The sequence below is a fragment of the Sinocyclocheilus anshuiensis genome, unplaced genomic scaffold (genome assembly GCF_001515605.1).
Source record: "Sinocyclocheilus anshuiensis isolate Anshui unplaced genomic scaffold, SAMN03320099.WGS_v1.1 scaffold292, whole genome shotgun sequence".
NCBI lineage: Eukaryota > Metazoa > Chordata > Actinopteri > Cypriniformes > Cyprinidae > Sinocyclocheilus > Sinocyclocheilus anshuiensis.
In genome coordinates, this window is record NW_015555757.1 from 1,470,953 (window position 1) to 1,489,551 (window position 18,599).

Here is an 18,599-nt window from a genome sequence, read left to right on the forward strand (position 1 = left end):
GCTTATGTGCTTTGTCAAAATATCAGTTTAGAAATGGTATTACTTGCTGAAATCTTCTATATTAAATATTAAAAACCAAACTACCACAAACACAGACTCCACACTCATGTCTACAAACACTCTACAAAAATACAGCAAGGATGGCATACAGTAGGTATAGAAAAGAATCACCCCCCTTTAAAATAATACAATTTTGCTGCTTTGCAGCCTGAAATGAAGTTTTTGTTTTATCCAGCTGTATTTACTTAAGCAACTTATAACATCCAAGTGAAAGATATAACACCAACATAAAAAAAACAAACAGAATCACTGAGTTGGAAAAAGGATCACCCCCCTCCTATAAATGACTTGTAAATCAGGTGTAGCTAATCACGTACTCAATGGCACACAAAGCCATTTGATTTTCAACTGTGATCAGCTGTGGTCATTTTGATGAGCTCAGCATGAAAAGAGCTTTCCTGGAGCTTTTCAGTCCTTGGTAGTGCAACTGAAGCAAACAATCAACTATGGGTGGCAAGGCACTGTCAAAAGATCTCCGGGATAAAGTTGTGGACAGGCACAAGTCAGGAGATAGATACAAAAAAAATTAAAAGGCTTTATCAATGCCTAGAATCACAGTGAAGTTTATTATTAAGAAGTGGAAGGTATTTGGTACAGCACAGACCCTCACTGGATGAAAGAGCCAGGAGGAAACTGGTCAGAGAGGTGACCAAGAGGCCTACAGCAACCCTGAAGCAGTTGCAGGAATTTTTTATTTATGACAAAGAGTGGTCACTGTATGCATGTGACAACAATATCACAAATTCTCCACAAATGTGGCTTGTATGAGAGGGGTGCAAGAAAAAAAAGGAAAGGAAAGGAACTCCTCAGGAAAGGCCACATGCAGTCTGAGTTTTGCCAAAATGCACCTTGAAGATTCTGCAGTCACGACTGAGCTTTGCCAAAATGCACCTTGAAGATTTTGTGGCAGATGAGACTAAAATTGAATTATTTGGCCTCAACACCAATCGATATGTCTGGCAGAAATCCAATACAGCTCACCATCCAAATAACAGCATTCCTCCAGTAAAGCACGGAGGTGCTAATATCTTGTTATGGGGTTGTTTCTCTGCAGCAGGGACTGGAGCACTTGTCAGGATAGAAAAATGGATGAGGCAAAATGCCATCAAATTCTTGAGGTAAATCTGCTGCCCTCTGCTAGAAAGTTGTCAATGGGAAGAAGGTTTACCTTCCAACATGACAATGACCCAAAGCACACAGAAAAACTGAGCACACAGTGGTTAAAGGAGAAAAAGGTGAATGTCCTTGCATGGCCTAGTCAGAGCCCAGACTTAAGCCCCATTGAAAATCTGTGGAATGACTTGAAGACTGCAGTCCACAGACGCTTACCATCAAATTTAACTGAACTTGAGCAGTTCTGCAAAGAAGAGTGGGCAAATATTGCAAAGTCCAGATGTGCAAATTTAGTAGACATGTATCCCAACAGACTAAAGGGTGTAATTAAAGCAAAAGTGGTTTAACAAAATACTGACACAAGAGTGTGATCCTTTTTCTAACTTTTTTTCTGACATGTTGGTGTTATATCTTTCACTCGGATGTTATAAGTTGCACTGAGTAAATACAGCTGGATAAAACATAAACTGTGTCCGTCTTCATTTCAGGCTCCAAAGCAACAAAATGTGATGATTTTAAAGGGGGGTGATTCTTCTCTATACCCACTGTAAGCACACAATGCCAATAAGCAAGTGTCATACCTGTTAGAAACTACCAGGACATTAACTGTTATCACATTCTTAGTTTATTTAGACTTGTTCTCTATAGCAGAAGTCTCAATCTTTTGGCCAGTGAGCAACTGCCAGATTCCTCCTCTGTAGTTCTCATTTCCAAGGGAGTAAACAAAGACGTTGAAAGCAGGAGATGTCTTAGCCAAAATGGGTGCGATCTGTAAGAATACGTTCAGAACAGATTCATTTTACGCACACAGTATTGAATAGTTAAATAGTTTACACTACAGTCTCTACATTTATTTGATCAAAAACCCAGTAAAAATAATACAATAATTACAATTTAAAATATCTGGTTTCTCTTTGAATATATTTTAAAATGTTATTTATTCCTTTAATGGCAAAGCTGAATTTTTAGAAGCCATTACTCCAGTCTTCAGTGTCACATGATCCTTTAGAAATCATTCTAATATGCTGATTTGCTGCTCAAGAAACAAAACGTGTGCTGCTATTCATTTAATTCATTCATTCAAAAAAAGAAAGAAAGAAAAAATGACTGACTGAATGGTAGAGTGTTTTTATGTGAAGTTTACTGGTAATCTGTCATTATAGTAATTCCAAACCTATATGACTTAAACTTACAATATATTATTTTTGTGTTCTACAGACATAAAGGTAAGTAAATGATTCATTTTGGGATGAACTATCTTCTTTGGGTGTGTGCTGTGCTTCAAACATGATTTCCTCACCATTCTCAGTTTAGGAGAGACAAGGGTTGCATTCTTCACAGCAGCATAGTAAGCCAGGATGCCATAGGGGCCCCAGCAAAACAGCATGGTCTTCAGAGGAGTGCCACAGTTAAACTGCACATAGAGAGCAAGCAGGAGATTTAGACTTAGTTGGATTTCTAAGTCACATGCTGCAGATTTAACTTTGATGTAACATATATACCATTAAACATTCTACTGTTTTGATGAGTGAACAAGTAAACACAAAAAAGAGTTAATTAGAACTAGCGTAATAAGCTCAATTAGGCATGAAGGCTCAACAAAGACATAATGAAATGACCTACATACTACAGGCTGTAATACAGTTCAGTAGTTCTTTTATGTGTACTACTCGGAGAAAAAAACTTAAAGCGATTCTGTGCTAGTACAATACTAATAATAATAAACTTTATTTTCTGTAGCGCCTTAAAAAAGTAGCATCGCAAAGAACTTCACAAGAATAAAATTAAATAAAACATGCAATTATACAAAAAATACCAATGAGAAAGAAAATGAGATACAAAAATAAAAATACCAGAGAAGAACATGCTATCAAACGTAAAAAGAGAAATTTGATAATGACAAAATAATCAAGTAAAGGCTACCCTAAAAAATAAGCTTTAAGGGAACATTTAAAAAGACTAAGGGATTCTGCTTGCCTAATCTCAGCAGGCAAAGAATTTCAAAGTTTTGGAGCGATTGAAGAAAACTCTGAAAAAAACGCCCTATCACCCATCGATTTTAAATAAGTAAGCGGAACAATTAAAAGGCCAGCTTCCGAGGAGCGGAGATCACGCACTGGTGTGTAGGGGACTAAAAGCTCAGAGAGATAATGGGGAGCCAAACCATGCAAAGCCTTATAAGTAAGCATGAGAATTGTAAGTGTAAAGACTCCAAGACAGGAGTTATGTGATCCTTTGTCCTGTTTACAGACAGGATTCGAGCGTCACTTGTCCTGTTTACAGACAAGATTCGAGCGGCTGAATTTTGAACCAGATATAATTTATTTATGGTAGCTTTTGAAACCCCGGCCAGCAAAGCATTGCAATAATCAATGCGAGAAAATACAAAGATGTTTATTAACTTTTCAGTCACCGGGAATGACAACATAGGACGCAATCTGGCTATATTTCTAAGATGAAAAAAATTATGTCTTGACAGTGTTCTGAACATGGGGAATAAATGTTAAATGAGCATCAAATATCACCCCCAATTTTTTTTCATTTTGTTTGAAATTCCAGTGTAGAGCCATCTATACTTAAAGTTAAAGACCCAGCCTTACATAGCTGTTGGGGTGAACCAATGAGCATTACCGCCGTCTTGTCACAGTTTAGGCAGAAAATTCCTAGACATCCACTTTTTAATCTCAGAAATACACTGAGAAAACACTGAATAACCTGAGTGTCATCTGCATAAAAGTGAAAGTTGAGACCAAATGATCTTAAAAGTTGACAAAATGGATAAATGTAGATGCTAAAAAAGTAAAGGGCCCAAAATTGATCCTTGAGGAACATCAGATTGCACCAGACCGATATTAGTCCTGCAACCACCCAGAGCAATAAACTCCTTTCGTTCTGAAAGATAAGACTCAAACCAGCTTAGTGCAGTCCCAGAAACACCAAAGACTAAACTCTAAACGAGTAAGTAAAATTGAATGATGAACAGTGTCGAAAGCGGCATTGAGATCAAGAAGAATCAAAATAGAAAGATAGCCAGAATCAGAAGCAATTAACAAATCATTAGTGACCTTAACTAATGCTGTTTCAGTACTGTGGAGTTATGGAAGCCCGATTGAAGGGGCTCAAAAAGATTGTTTGCGGTAAGATGGGAATGCAATTGAGTAGTAACAGTTCGCTCTAAATTTTTGGCAAGAAAGGGGAGATTGGAAATGGGATGGAAATTATTAAGATTGTCAAAGTATTTTTTTTATTTTGGTACAGGGGTCGCAGCAGCAATTTTAAATGCTGATGGTGCAACACCAGTACACAGAGAATCATTTATGATACTTAATACAGCAGTACATAAAGTGGCGAAACATGATTGAAACAGCCCGGTTGGTACAGGATTAACTATGGAAGTGGCAGCTTTCATTTTTGAAACCTCATTGCAAAGAGAATTAAATCCAATGTGGAAAAGTTTGAGAGAGTAGTACCAAAAAATTCAGAAATGGTTAAAGGAAAAACAGACGAAGGACGAAGGAAAAGTAGAGATAATACAATTACAAGTGTGATCAATCTTGGAACTGAAGAAAATAAGAACCATATGTGAGTTGAAGCAGAAACATTTGAATAAATGTTACACTTGAGTAGTTTACTGATAGAATGAAACAATTGTCATTATTATTATTATTATTATATTTCAGCTTTATTCCATTTAACAAAATGTAATTAATAGTTTTAGTTTCAGTTAAGGATAATAACCCTGTGGTGGTCTTAACTGTCTGTAAGAAAATTCCCTTCCTTTTCTATCACTTTGGTATTGGTGTGCATGCAATTTTTTAGTGTTACATAATAGTTCTGTCCTGGAGAATAGTTCAGTAGCTTTTGCAGAGACGCCTTTGTGCTCCCAGGCAAAACGTTTCTTTGACCTACTCAAACCCTGTGAATAACAGTCTTATGCAATGTGAGGGCAAATGTATACTCTGTTCTTTTCATGCACCCTTTGGTCTCACATGTCAAATTCTAATATGGTACAGGGGATACTTTACCTTGGTTTGGCCAGTCTTCTTGAATTTCTTATCAATGGACTGATAGGAAGACAGCACAACAAACATCTGAATGCCCATGTTGAAGATAGACATGGGGATCAAGTAAGACACATAGTTCCTGTGTAAAAGGATAGACACAATTTCATTATAGATCTTATTTCACAGTGAACAGATTTACAAGGAAATGAGAGTCATGTGACCTCTCCATGACCCTAATATTGCTTTTTATGTTTGTAAATATGGGTCAGCACGCATATTTGAATATATGGGTCAAAATGTGAAACTGACACTGGTGAGAAGTGTTTTATGATATAATCATAAAAAATGATGCGAATTATGAATGTAATAATTAACTGTGTATCTTACCTGTCACCCTTGCTGTAGTCCAATGTGCAGCAGGTCCTCAGGGGCTCGTAGTCATACTCTCCCCAGCCAATCAGAGGCATGGCGGCCCAGAAGGCAGTAAAGAGCCAGATGAAGATAACCAGGGTGATGGCACTGCTCCACTGCAACTTTGTCCCTAATAACACAACGTATTACTACAATAATAAAAGTTATACTGTTTACTAAATAGTTTTAATTTATAAACCTAAACATTATTTAAAATTCAGTTACTCAGCTACTGTTCAAAGGTTTGAGACATGCAAGCGATTTTTTTTAATAACACAACAGTGGTACTGGTATCTCATAACAGCATTTACAGCTAATTATTAGCTTACAATCTTTAGACATTCATGTTCATGCTCTTATGCTCACCAAGGCTGAATTTATTTGATCAAAAATAAAGTAAAAACATTAATATTGTTCAATATTAATACAATTTAAAATAACAGTTTTTTATATATATTTTAAAATGTGATTTATTCCTGTGATAGCAAAGCTGATTTTTAAGCAGCCATTAATTCAGTCTTCAGTGTCACATCCTTTAATCATTCTACACTCCTAAAAACAAAGATTCTTTAATAGCATCTGTAGTTTCATAAAGAACCTTTAACATGGTTCTTTATAGTAGAAAAAGTTTCTTTAGGTTATAAAAATGTTCTTCATACTAAGAAAAAAATGGTTATTTTAAGAACTGTTCATAAAAAGGTAGTTCTCGTAGTTGTTAAATGGAATCTTTACAAATGTCTCCTACTTTTGAAACGTTTATTTTTAAAAGTGTAATATTCTGATATGGTGCTCAAAAATATTTGCTGAATAAAAGTATTATTTTCTTTAAAAAAAAATCTTTTGGGTCAAAGTTTTGAACGGTTGTGTATGTTGCTTTTGTTGTTGTTGTTTTTGTTTGCAAATATGCTTTGGTGAAGCATATGTGCATTATAAGTGCCTTCAGCAGGTGGTCTTAGCAAAATGGGTGGGTTGAACTATAACAAAGCATGTCAAATATCCTATTGAAGTGGTGAGAAGCATCTTATTCTTTCTTTTACTTCTCTGTTACTCACTTGTGCAGTACTGGTGGTATCTGTCCCAAGCAATGGCTGCAATAAAATGGATGCTGGCGAGAGCAGTCATAAAGCCCTGGAAGCCATGGGTCTGGCATCCGGCTGATCCGTAAGGCCAGTATCTGGAGTTTCAAGAAGATAAAGTATTAAAAAATATCAAAGTTTGCTGGTTGATGTTTAGCATTGCTTATGTTGTTTATCTGTAATAATAGTATTAAATTAATCGTGATGTGTAATGTATTTTTCTCAATGACATTTTTCTAACTTGTTTCCTCTATCTTAAATATTTGATCACATCCTTGCTTGTATCAGTAAATTTGGAAATCTAACATATCTGTGTTTTGGAACATGGTAGCTGGTTTCTGGCCCAAACTGCTCATTAGCCTGCTACAGTTTTCAAAAAAAAAAAACAGCCGATTTGCTTCTGGTCTAAAATGGTCTATCAGCTTGCACTAGCCAATTTCCAACTTGGAAAACTAATGCCGAAAATGCCCAAAACCTCTATAAAACCAGCCAACAGACCAGTCTGACCAGACCAGGGAAAGCAGCTAAAACCAGTAAATCACCTTTTCAACCAGGCTGGATTATGCTATTATTTACTTTAGCTGGGATGTGATTAAAAGACTAAAAAAAATTATAAAATCCTGCAACCCCAACAGCTGCACTTTAGTCATTCATTACGAAAAAAGACCCCTCTTCAGCAGCATTACATCACAGCTGTATTTACACACTACTACATCCCTGACGCAGCATCACCTCTAGGGGGTCCGTCAACAACAACACCAACATCAACACAGACTTGCGCGTGCTCACCTCAGAAAACTGGAGAAGGCAGCAACAGTGGCGTTCATAGAAATACCCATATCTGCCATGGCCAGACTGAACACGAGAAAATTACTTGGGGTTAGGATTACATGAAGGAAAATGTTTTAACTCTCTGGTATTGCTCATTTACAGTAAAATCAATGCAATATATTTTTGTTCAATCATATTTTTTCTTTTGTATTTTGAGAGAATTTCATTATAGTCATTAATATTTATGCAATAATTATGATCAGTTTTTCACATTGAAAATAATACTTTTTTTCTAATATTTTTATATTACTTTTCAATTGGCAGTATTTCATGTTAAAATAAAGACTCACCTGTCTAAAAATAATAAATAAAAAATCAAATTTTTGAAGGCAGATTAGTTCCATCTGATGGGAGTAAAAAAAAAAAACTTCTGCAATTCCATGGTTTATCCACTAGATTCATAACGCTCTATGTAAAAGGTTTATTAATTCTGTAGTTGTTTTTAGACATAAATACTTATTTTTATTAAGTTGTGGATTTAGATATATATTTAGACATTCTCAAAGACAACTTTTTGTAAAGGTTTAGATTTTTTTGTTTGAAATGTTGGTTTCAACATTTTGCACTTGATATTTTAGAGTGACACCCCTTCATTGCTGTGCACTTTTTTTCTGCATCGTGAATGATTTGTAGATTGTAAACACAAAAATTCTCTGTATTTTCGTATTTTTGCGTATTTCCCATTGACGGTCAAAAACACAAGTGTCACTTTTTTTTATGACCATTTAGATTTTTCTAATCCATTAATTTATTTTTTTTGGTCACATAGCGACTGCCATAAAAGTAATCAAGTTTCGCACCATTCCGATGAAGTAGGCCTAGCGATTATTATAATAATAATTAAAAAAAAAATTCCGGTCTAAAATGACCGAACAACACCAGAGGGATAAAAATCCTATCGGACAAGCCACTAAACACTGTGCACAAAATTGGACGTCCTTAGTGTGAGAGACAACTCTCATGCTGATGATACTTTGCACATTCATTATTACAGGGATAAGTAATCGATAAACTAATTTTGAAGCAGGCAAATATGGAAATGCTATTTACAACAGAGAAATAAATCATGTTTTTTTTTTACCCCAACAGATGTTGAAACAAAATCTTTCAACATTCCCTGGTCTCCCCTATGTTCAGTGCAAAAAAATACCTAGGCGATAGTGACTGGTACAGCCAGAATTGACCAGCTTCTAAAATATCATCAGCTCTTACGCAATCTAAGTGAGGCAACAAATTTCATAGTTTAGCTGTCAGGTAGAAGATTAGAGCTAGATGGGGGATGGGTATTCAACATTATGGCCAATTCAGAAATATTTTCTCCCTATAATTAACAGCTGTATCTCTGTGTAGCCTATCAGATTCCAAGATGCATCCGCATCTAAATGAAAATAACGCGCATGCCTTCGCTAATCCTCATCTGTCCTTTTTATCTGCTGGACTCGTAGCAGTCAGATCACTATGGGACATCGGAGCAGAGCGACGATGACATGCTGGTTATTTTCCCCATAATTGCAAGTGGATGGTCCTTCATTAAAATTACGGTCAGCGGTGTTTTGTTGACACTAGTAGCGATATGTCTCTTACTGTCTTTTTGGGTCTCCTACTGGCATCTGGTGGCTTTCCACTTGTTCGGAGCACCTGTCCTTCCCAATGCAGCTGCTTTTATCATAACCTGAGTGATGGATCAAGAGCCAGGTGAGTCTGTATTTTATTATCTCAACTGTATTTAATTCATGCAATGCACCACCCCCTCCATATGGTTTTTGCGCATTCCACACTCTGGCTATTTTATACATTACATATTGTGTGTAATACAGTTGAGGATATTTACATACAAAATATATGTACGTATGTATTAATTTATTTTAGTATTTCTTAGAGTTTTAAAATATGGCAATTTAAATTCAGTCTATTTTTTCAGTCAATTAAATCAAGAAAACCAGAACTTCCATTTTCATTGCGCAATATGTGTACATTTTGACCAATAATGACTAACGTTCAAAATTTCTGATTTTTTACAAGCATTTGTAGCATCAGTCAAATACCACTGGTTTTAAAGATCCGTGTGCGCAAGCTTTCAAATCCCTGCTTATCACTCTTTATTTTTGTTTCTAATGCGTTTTGCAGGAGCGTGATTTGCAACGATCCCGAGATTTCCCTGGTGCCCGCCACGTTCCCAGGCGACACCTCGAAACTTCGGATTGAAAAGACTGCCATTAAGAGGATCCCGAGCGAGGCTTTTAGCTACCTCTCTAACTTAGAATTCCTTTGGATGTCTTTTAACGTTTTATCCTCTCTCAACTCGGACAGTTTCCGGGGCTTGTACAGTTTAGAGGAACTAAGGCTCGATGGAAATTCGCTCACTTCGTTTCCGTGGGAATCCCTTATGGACATGCCCAGTCTGAGGCTACTCGATGTACACAACAACCAGCTGTCCTCAGTACCATCTGAGGCTGCTCCCTACCTGAAAAATATAACCTACCTGGATTTATCCAGCAATAATCTGCTGACAGTACCATCTGAGGTCCTCAGTACTTGGTTGACAGTCAAACCCATCCAGGGAGCAGAAAGTTCAAAAATGATCCTTGGCAAGTTTTTACTTTGTCTTCTTTTCTTAATTTAATATATTGAGGTTATTATATATATTATATATTTTGTATATTTGTATATTAAATTATTTACATTTAGTCATTTAGCAGACGCTTTTATCCAAAGCGACTTACAAATGAGGACAATGGAAGCAATCAAAATCAACAAAAGAGCAATGATATACAACTGCTATAACAAGTCTCAGTTAGCTTAACGCAGTACACATAGCAAGTTTTTAAAAAATAATATAATAAATAAAAAGAAAACAGATAGAATAGAAAAAGAATAGAGCAAGCTAGTGTTAGAGGTCTTTTTTGCTTTTGTTAATTGTATAATAAATGAAAAGAAAACAGATAGAATACCAAAAGATTAGAAAGCAAGTGTTAGTTTTTTTTATTTATAAAATTATATTTTATGTAGATTATATTGCAGTTTCTACTTTCAGTAGAAAGTATTTTGCAGTTTTCTTAAATTTCCTGTTTAATTCAGTGTTACTTGCCTTTTCTTTGCAATTATTTGTGAAATTTACTAGCAATTTATGACTGAAAATCATTTCAAAGTAAATCCTGCACCATTTTTTCAGTGTATTTTTATATAAAAATGCAAAGTCTTGCATAAAAATACATTAAGATGAAGAAAATCACTTAATTTCTTAAGAAAACTTTTAGAGGAAATGCTCTTACAATTATAACTTTTTATTACAATTATAAAGATTTTCTTAATTTAAGAGTTTTGTTGTAACTTGCCACTGAACATTTGTTTTGCCCCAGGTCTTCATGACAACCCCTGGTTGTGCGATTGTCGATTATACGACCTGGTCCAGTTCCAGAAGTCTCCCAGTCTGTCGGTGGCTTTCATTGATACGCGGCTCAGGTGCGCCGATCCAGAGAGCCTCTCTGGAGTTCTGTTTAGCGATGCTGAGCTCAGGCGCTGCCAGGGGCCTCGCGTCCACACGGCCGTAGCCCGGGTGAGGAGCATAGTGGGCAACAATGTCTTACTGCGATGCGGAACCATTGGGGTTCCCATCCCTGATCTGGCGTGGAGAAGGGCAGATGGGAAGCCACTGAATGGGACAGGTGAGTCAGCACAGTGGCGGGCAGCTAAGCAGCATTAGCCAGAAGTGCTAATGCACAGTGATTACACTGTTGGTACGGACACAACAATGCACTGTGATTACACAATACTAATTAATTCTTGCATTTTGAGTGAATGTACTCAAGCGTTCTGCTTTTTTCCTCCAAATTTTGCAGCTCAACTGGAGAATTCGAAGGAGGGAATAGTTTGGTCTATTTTAAGCGTGCCTGCCGTGTCCTATCGTGACACGGGAAAATACATCTGCAAAGCAACAAATTATGCAGGGAGTGCAGAAGCCGTCATTTCTTTGATCATAAGCGATGCTCCCAAAGCTGAGAATCCGACTGTGGATCCAAAAACCAAAGTAAAGTCCAAGAAGCCAAACCCAATAGTCAAGGCAGCCTATCAAGAAAAACACATCGCCACATATGTTTCCCCAACACCCAACAATGCACTACCACTTGGTGCCACCGTGAGCTACACAGGCCCATATCCAGGTATGGAAAGCGACAATGCCGCTAACAGTCGGACGAATACCCAAACGGCCAGTCCTGATGGGTTCTTAGAGACCAATCTGAGCAACCTGGCCGCAAACACATCCTCACTGCAGCAAGACCCTGATAGGATTGTGCGCTCGGTGAAAGTGATTGGCGATACGGACTACACTGTGTGTCTGAACTGGAGGGCACTGACCGCCAAGAGCACAACAGCTTTCAGCGTCCTCTACGCTGTGTTTGGCGAGAGGGATATGCGCAGAATTAACGTCAGTCCAGGCAACAACCGGATCATCATTGAGGGACTGGTTCCAAAAACCAAATACATTGCCTGTGTGTGCGTCAAGGGGCTGATCCCCAAAAAGGAGCAGTGTGTAATCTTCTCAACAGATGCAGCGGCAAGTGCTAATGGAACCCAAAAGCTCATTAATGTAGTAGTAATCACGGTTGCCTGCGTGATAGCTCTGACTGTGATCGTGTGCTGCGGGGCACTTAAGAGGAAAATTAAGAAGTTTCTGGGCAAAAAGTCCAAAGACATTCAGGACTCGTATGTTACGTTTGAGACTCTGTCTCCCAGCACCAAGGCCAAAGGCTTGGAAGGGGAATATCTCAACAGACTGAATGCAGCGGAGTCCAACAGACTGCTGTCGGCCCGGTCCAGCCTAGACTCGGAGTCCACGGCTAAGATTGAGGGACAGCCCAACGAATACTTCTGCTGACAATATCCCTCAGCCACAATTCCACCACGCAACCACCACAGTATCCAGGCCCAGCCGCAGTACCTGAGTGCACATAATCTGTACCAGCAGTACATGACTGGCCATCCATAAAGAAGCTTCAGGATACTTAGCATAAGTAACAAAGTGCACAAGTGAAGACTTTTATGTTATCTTGGTAGCATTGATCTTTGTTGCTTTTAGACTTGGTTCTAAACTAAGCATTTGGCTGGTGGTGGGGGTGTGGATCCCAAAGCTGAGAATCCGACTGTGGATCCAAAAACCAAAGTAAAGTCCAAGAAGCCAAACCCAATAGTCAAGGCAGCCTATCAAGAAAAACACATCGCCACATATGTGTCCCCAACACCCAACAATGCACTACCACTTGGTGCAACCGTGAGCTACACAGGCCCATATCCAGGTATGGAAAGCGACAATGCCGCTAACAGCCGGACAAATACCCAAACGGCCAGTCCTGACGGGTTCCTAGAGACCAATCTGAGCAACCTGGCCGCGAACACATCCTCTCTGCAGCAAGACCCTGACAGGGTTGTGCGCTCTGTGAAAGTGATTGGCGATACGGACTACACTGTGTGTCTGAACTGGAGGGCACTGACCGCCAAGAGCACAACAGCTTTCAGCGTCCTCTACGCTGTGTTTGGCGAGAGGGATATGCGCAGAATTAACGTCAGTCCAGGCAACAACCGGATCATCATCGAGGGACTGGTTCCAAAAACCAAATACATCGCCTGCGTGTGCGTCAAGGGGCTGATCCCCAAAAAGGAGCAGTGTGTAATCTTCTCAACAGATGCAGCAGCAAGCGCTAATGGAACCCAAAAGCTCATTAATGTAGTAGTAATCACGGTTGCCTGCGTGATAGCTCTGACTGTGATCGTGTGCTGCGGGGCACTTAAGAGGAAAATCAAGAAGTTTCTGGGCAAAAAGCCCAAAGACATTCAGGACTCGTATGTGACGTTTGAGACTCTGTCTTCTAGTACCAAGGCCAAAGGCTTGGAGGGGGAATATCTCAACAGACTGAATGCAGAGGAGTCCAACAGACTGCTGTCAGCCCGGTCCAGCCTCGACTCGGAGTCCACGGCTAAGATTGAGGGGCAGCCCAGCAAATACTTCTGCTGACAATATCCCTCAGCCACAATTCCACCACGCAACCACCACAGTATCCAGGCCCAGCCGCAGTACCTGAGTGCACATAATCTGTACCAGCAGTACATGACTGGCCATCCATAAAGAAGCTTCAGGATACTTAGCATAAGTAACAAAGTGCACAAGTGAAGACTTTTATGTTATCTTGGTAGCTTTGCTCTTTGTTGCTTTTAGACTTGGTTCTAAACTAAGCATTTGGCTGGTGGTGGGGTTGTGGCTGAGCAATCCCAGGAACATGTAGATATAGACTTTTACCTATTCAGACAGTGCTAGGAGGAACTGATTCAAAGGGAAATGACTTCTTATTTATTAATTTCTACAGTTTTTCCACATATTATGAATACTCTTCTAACAAAAAATAATGAATCTAGTGTAACACTATAATGGAAAAATATTAGTTGGGATTTTCATACACTGAAAAAAAAATTGGTGTGGAAACTTGGCTTCTCAAGTAATTACAAAGAGTAAAAAGGGGGCAAGTAACACATTGAATTGAACATTACATTTTGTATAATACAAATAGTATTTTCTCATAGGACACACTCTGATCATCTTTATTTACAACTTTAAAAAATATTTTTTCCAGTGTATGCACCAACATTGTCATCATTGCGTATGTGACATTATTTATGTTTACCATGTGAAACTTGTGCCACCTGAACCATTCAGAAATCTTGTGTCCCAGGTTGCTTAGTAGTACCCATTTATGCTTCAAAATAAATTTTGTATATACAGTGGTGTGAAAAAGTGTTGGCCCCCTTCCTGATTTCTTATTTTTTTGCATGTTTGTCACACTTTAATGTTTCAGATCATCAAACAAATTTAAATATTAGTAAAAGATAACACAAGTGAACACAACAGGAAGGTTCTCCGCTGTTCCATGTTTTTGCCATTTGTGAATAATGGCTCTCACTGTGGTTCGCTGGAGTCCCAAAGCTTTAGAAATGGCTTTATAACTTTTTCCAGACTGATAGATCTCAATTACTTTCTTTCTCGTTTGTTTCTGAATTTCTTTGGATCTCGGCATGATGTCTAGCTTTTGAGGATCTTTTGGTCTACTTCACTTTGTCAGGCAGGTCCTATTTAAGAGATTTCTTGATTGCGAACAGGTGTGGCAGTAATCAGGCCTGGGTGTGGCTAGAGAAATTGAACTCAGGTGTGATAAACCACAGTTTTAACAGGGGGGCAAACACTTCTTCACACAGGGCCATGTAGTTTTGGATTTTGTTTTCCCTTAATAATAAAAACCTTCATTTAAAAGCTGCATGTTGTGTTTACTTGTGTTATCTTTTACTAATATTTAAATTTGTTTGATGATCTGAAACATTAAAGTGTGACAAACATGCAAAAAAATAAGAAATCAGGAAGGGGGCCAACACTTTTTCACACCACTGTATATTTTTTTAAAAAGTGTTACATTTACTTTCCTTTTTTTCTTTTTTACAACAATAGTAGGTCAGACCTACAATTAAGTTCCAATCAGTCTCTCACGGGGTACGTCAAGGATTACTGATAATAGGCTTTGCTCAACTGTACCTGCAGTCATGTCGTGCGCAGGCACGGAGTGGATGTAACGTTTATAGGAGACTATGCATGCCTCAATTATATTTAGTTTTATTGTTTTCTTTCTTTTATTAAGTCATATCAGCTCAGAGTGTTTTCCGTGATGCTCCTGTGGCACTGACCGTTATGGGAGGTTAGTTTCAGTTCCTTGATTGTTGTTGTGTTGAGAACAGGGCTAGCACAATGTGAGAGCTATAGTCTGTAACTATGAATATATGAATGATTAGAGGAACTTTTTTTGCCCCTTATGTTAAAGAAAATAATTTTAAAAATGTAGTTTAAAAAATGGGTTATATATGTGTATGTGATTTAATTTATATATTTATTTTTTGAATTGCTGTCCCTGATAGTACTGTCATTAGTCACACAAAACATTTTTCCAGACAGAGAAAGGGAACACCTCTGCATAATTTTGACATCAAGCTGTCAGCTGTGAGAGTAGCTTTGTCGAGTGTCGTTGGTCACACGTTATTATTTAAGAGTTGTATTTAAGAATTCATAAACATTTTTGTATTATTTATAATAAATTCAAAGTTATTTGAATCGACAATTGAAAGTATGGAATGTTTTTTTTTCTAGGTCACTCACGTGTATGGAAGCGCCATTATCCGGCATTCCTGAGGACATACCGGCAGATTTGACTAAAATCCAAATAGAGAAATCACAGTTAAGTGAGCTACCAAAGGCAGCGTTTTCCCGTGTTAAGTTACTAAAGCATCTCTGGCTGAACTTCAATGACATCGCCATCATAAATATCAAAAGTCTGGAAGGTTTGGGCAACTTGACGGAGCTCCGGTTGCAGGGTAACAAACTGCGTTCAGGACCATGGACAGCGTTTGAGGAAACGCCCAACCTCAAGATCCTGGACCTGAAGCACAACCGCATCGACGCCCTCCCGGAACACGCGCTAGTTTCTACCAGGCCTGACCTATTTGGATCTGTCCTCTAATCAACTCTCAGTCATTTCAAAAGACGTCTTCCTCAACTGGCCTCTCTATCACACAGAAAACAAGCATGAACAACCTACAGTGTCCAACGTTGTTCTGGCGCTTAACGACAACCCGTGGCTGTGCGACTGTCGCCTGGGAGGCTTCATCGAGTTCATCAAATCGCTGAGTCCACCGTTCATTCTAATGAACTCATATTTGACATGCTCTGGCCCCGATTTCAAGGCAGACATTTTTTTCCATGACGTCGATCTAAAGACGTGTGTGAAGCCAGTGGTCAGCGCCCCAGACACTAACATCACCGTGCCGTTAGGCGGGAACATCATGTTAACATGCTTTGCCACGGCCAGACCTGAACCTGCTGTTCGGTGGATATATGGTCTTAAGATACTAAGAGGATTTCGTGGTAAGAGATATTCCATTAAAACATGTTTACATACGTTTATCTTTACTTAAATAGATATATTTATTTAAAAATTAGGTGCTTAAACCTCAATTAGTGCACACATATATTATTACACTGGCAAATGATACACTCTAAAAAATGTTGGGTTGTTTCAACCCAATTTTGGGTCAAATATGGACTAACCCAACTGTTGGGTTAAAAAGTTAATTTAAAAATGTAACCAAAATTTAACCCAACAGTTGGGTTAGTCCATATCTGACCCAAAATTGGGTTGAAACAACCCAGCATTTTTTAGAGTGTAGGCCTATATGCAATACTTCTCATACATATCATCATAATAATACTAATTATTAATACATTATTTTGTATAAAATATTAATATATTTTATATATTTATTTAATAAAATAATAATATATTTTATATAGATTTATTTATTTATAATAATAATAATATTAATAATAATAAATTGTTGTTGTAGTTATGTTGTCCTTAATTTCAAAAATTGTTTACCGTGTGTTCAGAGATTCAGAGCCGTGTGGATGAAGACACTCAGGTCTCTGCTGATCATTCCTTCGCTCCATCCGGCCGATCGAGGGCTCTACACCTGCATTGCCAACAATTTCATCGGCAATTCCTCCATCAGCATTTTACTAGATGTGAAGTCTCCAGAAGGCTCAGTGTTTCATTCCTCAGGCTTCCCTGCTGCCATCGCTGAGGAAAATGTTTACATCGATATCCGTATTGCCAAGCAGACAGTCTATGGCATCACAATTGAGTGGCATGCTGTGACAGACAATCCAGCTGAAGCCTGGTTCACCATCTATTTTGGCCGCTATGACACACTTAAGAAGGAGCAGATATACATTGGGCCAGGTATCAACACATACTCTGTCACAGACCTGCTACCAGCCACTAAATATGAAATCTGTGTCCTCGGAACGGCCAGTGCATTGTATTTGTGACAGGCAGTGATTTCAATGAGATGGAACAGAGAGAGAAGCTCATTCATATTGTCGTCATTGTACTTGCCATGGTGCTGGCTGTGCCCGCGGGAATGTATGCCTGCACCACCGATGCCAAGTTCAACTGCTTTGAGCGTTGCACGGAGATGTGGAGAAACAGGAGACATTCCGAACGCTCTCACACGTCTGATAAGCGGCAGAGCACGTTTGACAGTCTCCAAGCTGCCAGTGATGAGGGCCTCTGCAAGGAGTCCAGCAAAGAGCGGAAGGCCAGACGAAGGTCTGCTGAGAAGATACAGAAAACAAAGAATGAACGAAGACCAACAGCTGAGCTTTACTGACAACACACACTCAAAGATAGCTATAGACTCATTAATACCCATGAAAGGATTCAGGCAAGCCTCCATTTTAAGTACATTGTGACATTTATCCAGCTTGAGTGGCGATCGGCGTAAAGAAGAGAGTCTCAGCTGGTCATGAACTCATGGATCAGCTGCTACTGGACAGGATTTTCCAGGCAAACTGGTAAAAATCAAAGGAAACCCTTGAATAAAAGCAAAGACCATTAATATACTGAATCAAACAGTACAATTCTCTAGTACAATTATAATCAGAAGGGAACAAATGCACTTTGACAACTAGTGACAATTAGTGCTCAAAGTATAGAAAACATTCATAATACAACTACTGTATATAAAATTTATTTTTATCAGTTTATGTGTGTTTGAGGATGATCTTTCTAATCTAAACTATGAATTATTTTAAGGTTGACGTGCACTTGTATAATTGTTAAATTCATTGTCATGTTTTATGTAACATTTATTTTAATGCACATGATACAAACACAGGAGTATAAAAGCAGATTAGGATTTTTTGATGCCTGTTTCATATCATGTCAATCCAACAGCGGACCCAATACTTGTATTTTAAAGTAGACACACGCGTCAACCGGCAAACACTTTGACAAACAAAGGAAAATGCCACATACAGAAAATGAAAACAACAATGACTGACATGAGACTAAAATACACTGACCTTTGAAGGAATTAAAACGGACCTTAATTTGAACTCTAAATTGCTGTTTTGGGGAATAAATGTTATAAATATTGTTTTATAAAATGGTTTTACTCCTAAAATATTATATTGTGTTGTTTTTTTAAAAATGAGTGACGTGCTATATTTGTCAGT

General features: G+C 38.3%; 2 protein-coding genes and 1 pseudogene across 2 annotated transcripts; 2 read left to right on the forward strand and 1 right to left on the reverse strand.

The window, feature by feature from the left end:
- Window positions 1-1,640: 1,640 nt before the first annotated feature.
- Window positions 1,641-7,548, reverse strand: LOC107673865 (RPE-retinal G protein-coupled receptor-like; the record flags this gene model as incomplete). The annotated part of the gene is made up of 6 exons (XM_016467673.1): window positions 1,641-1,942; window positions 2,474-2,587; window positions 5,199-5,316; window positions 5,565-5,718; window positions 6,641-6,762; window positions 7,454-7,548. Coding segments are annotated over 6 exons (747 nt in total), but the record flags the coding sequence as incomplete, so codon positions are not given.
- A 1,258-nt stretch (window positions 7,549-8,806) lies between these two features.
- lrit1a (leucine-rich repeat, immunoglobulin-like and transmembrane domains 1a) lies at window positions 8,807-12,527 on the forward strand. The gene is made up of 4 exons (XM_016467820.1): window positions 8,807-9,190; window positions 9,623-10,083; window positions 10,855-11,160; window positions 11,335-12,527. The coding sequence occupies exons 1-4, from the start codon at window positions 9,069-9,071 to the stop codon at window positions 12,369-12,371; spliced, it is 1,926 nt and encodes a 641-aa protein (XP_016323306.1). The 5' UTR covers window positions 8,807-9,068; the 3' UTR covers window positions 12,372-12,527.
- Window positions 12,528-14,938: 2,411 nt separating this feature from the next.
- LOC107673944 (leucine-rich repeat, immunoglobulin-like domain and transmembrane domain-containing protein 2) lies at window positions 14,939-18,490 on the forward strand (annotated as a pseudogene).
- The last annotated feature ends 109 nt before the right edge of the window (window positions 18,491-18,599 follow it).

What these genes read in the sequence shown, in the direction of transcription:
- lrit1a (XM_016467820.1), top strand. Translation starts at nt 9,069, where the DNA reads ATGTCTCTTACTGTCTTTTTGGGTCTCCTACTGGCATCTGGTGGCTTT. An exon ending in AGTGATGGATCAAGAGCCAG is followed by an intron (nt 9,191 to 9,622) that starts GTGAGTCTGTAT and finishes TGCGTTTTGCAG; the next exon opens with GAGCGTGATTTGCAACGATC. An exon ending in AAGTTCAAAAATGATCCTTG is followed by an intron (nt 10,084 to 10,854) that starts GCAAGTTTTTAC and finishes GTTTTGCCCCAG; the next exon opens with GTCTTCATGACAACCCCTGG.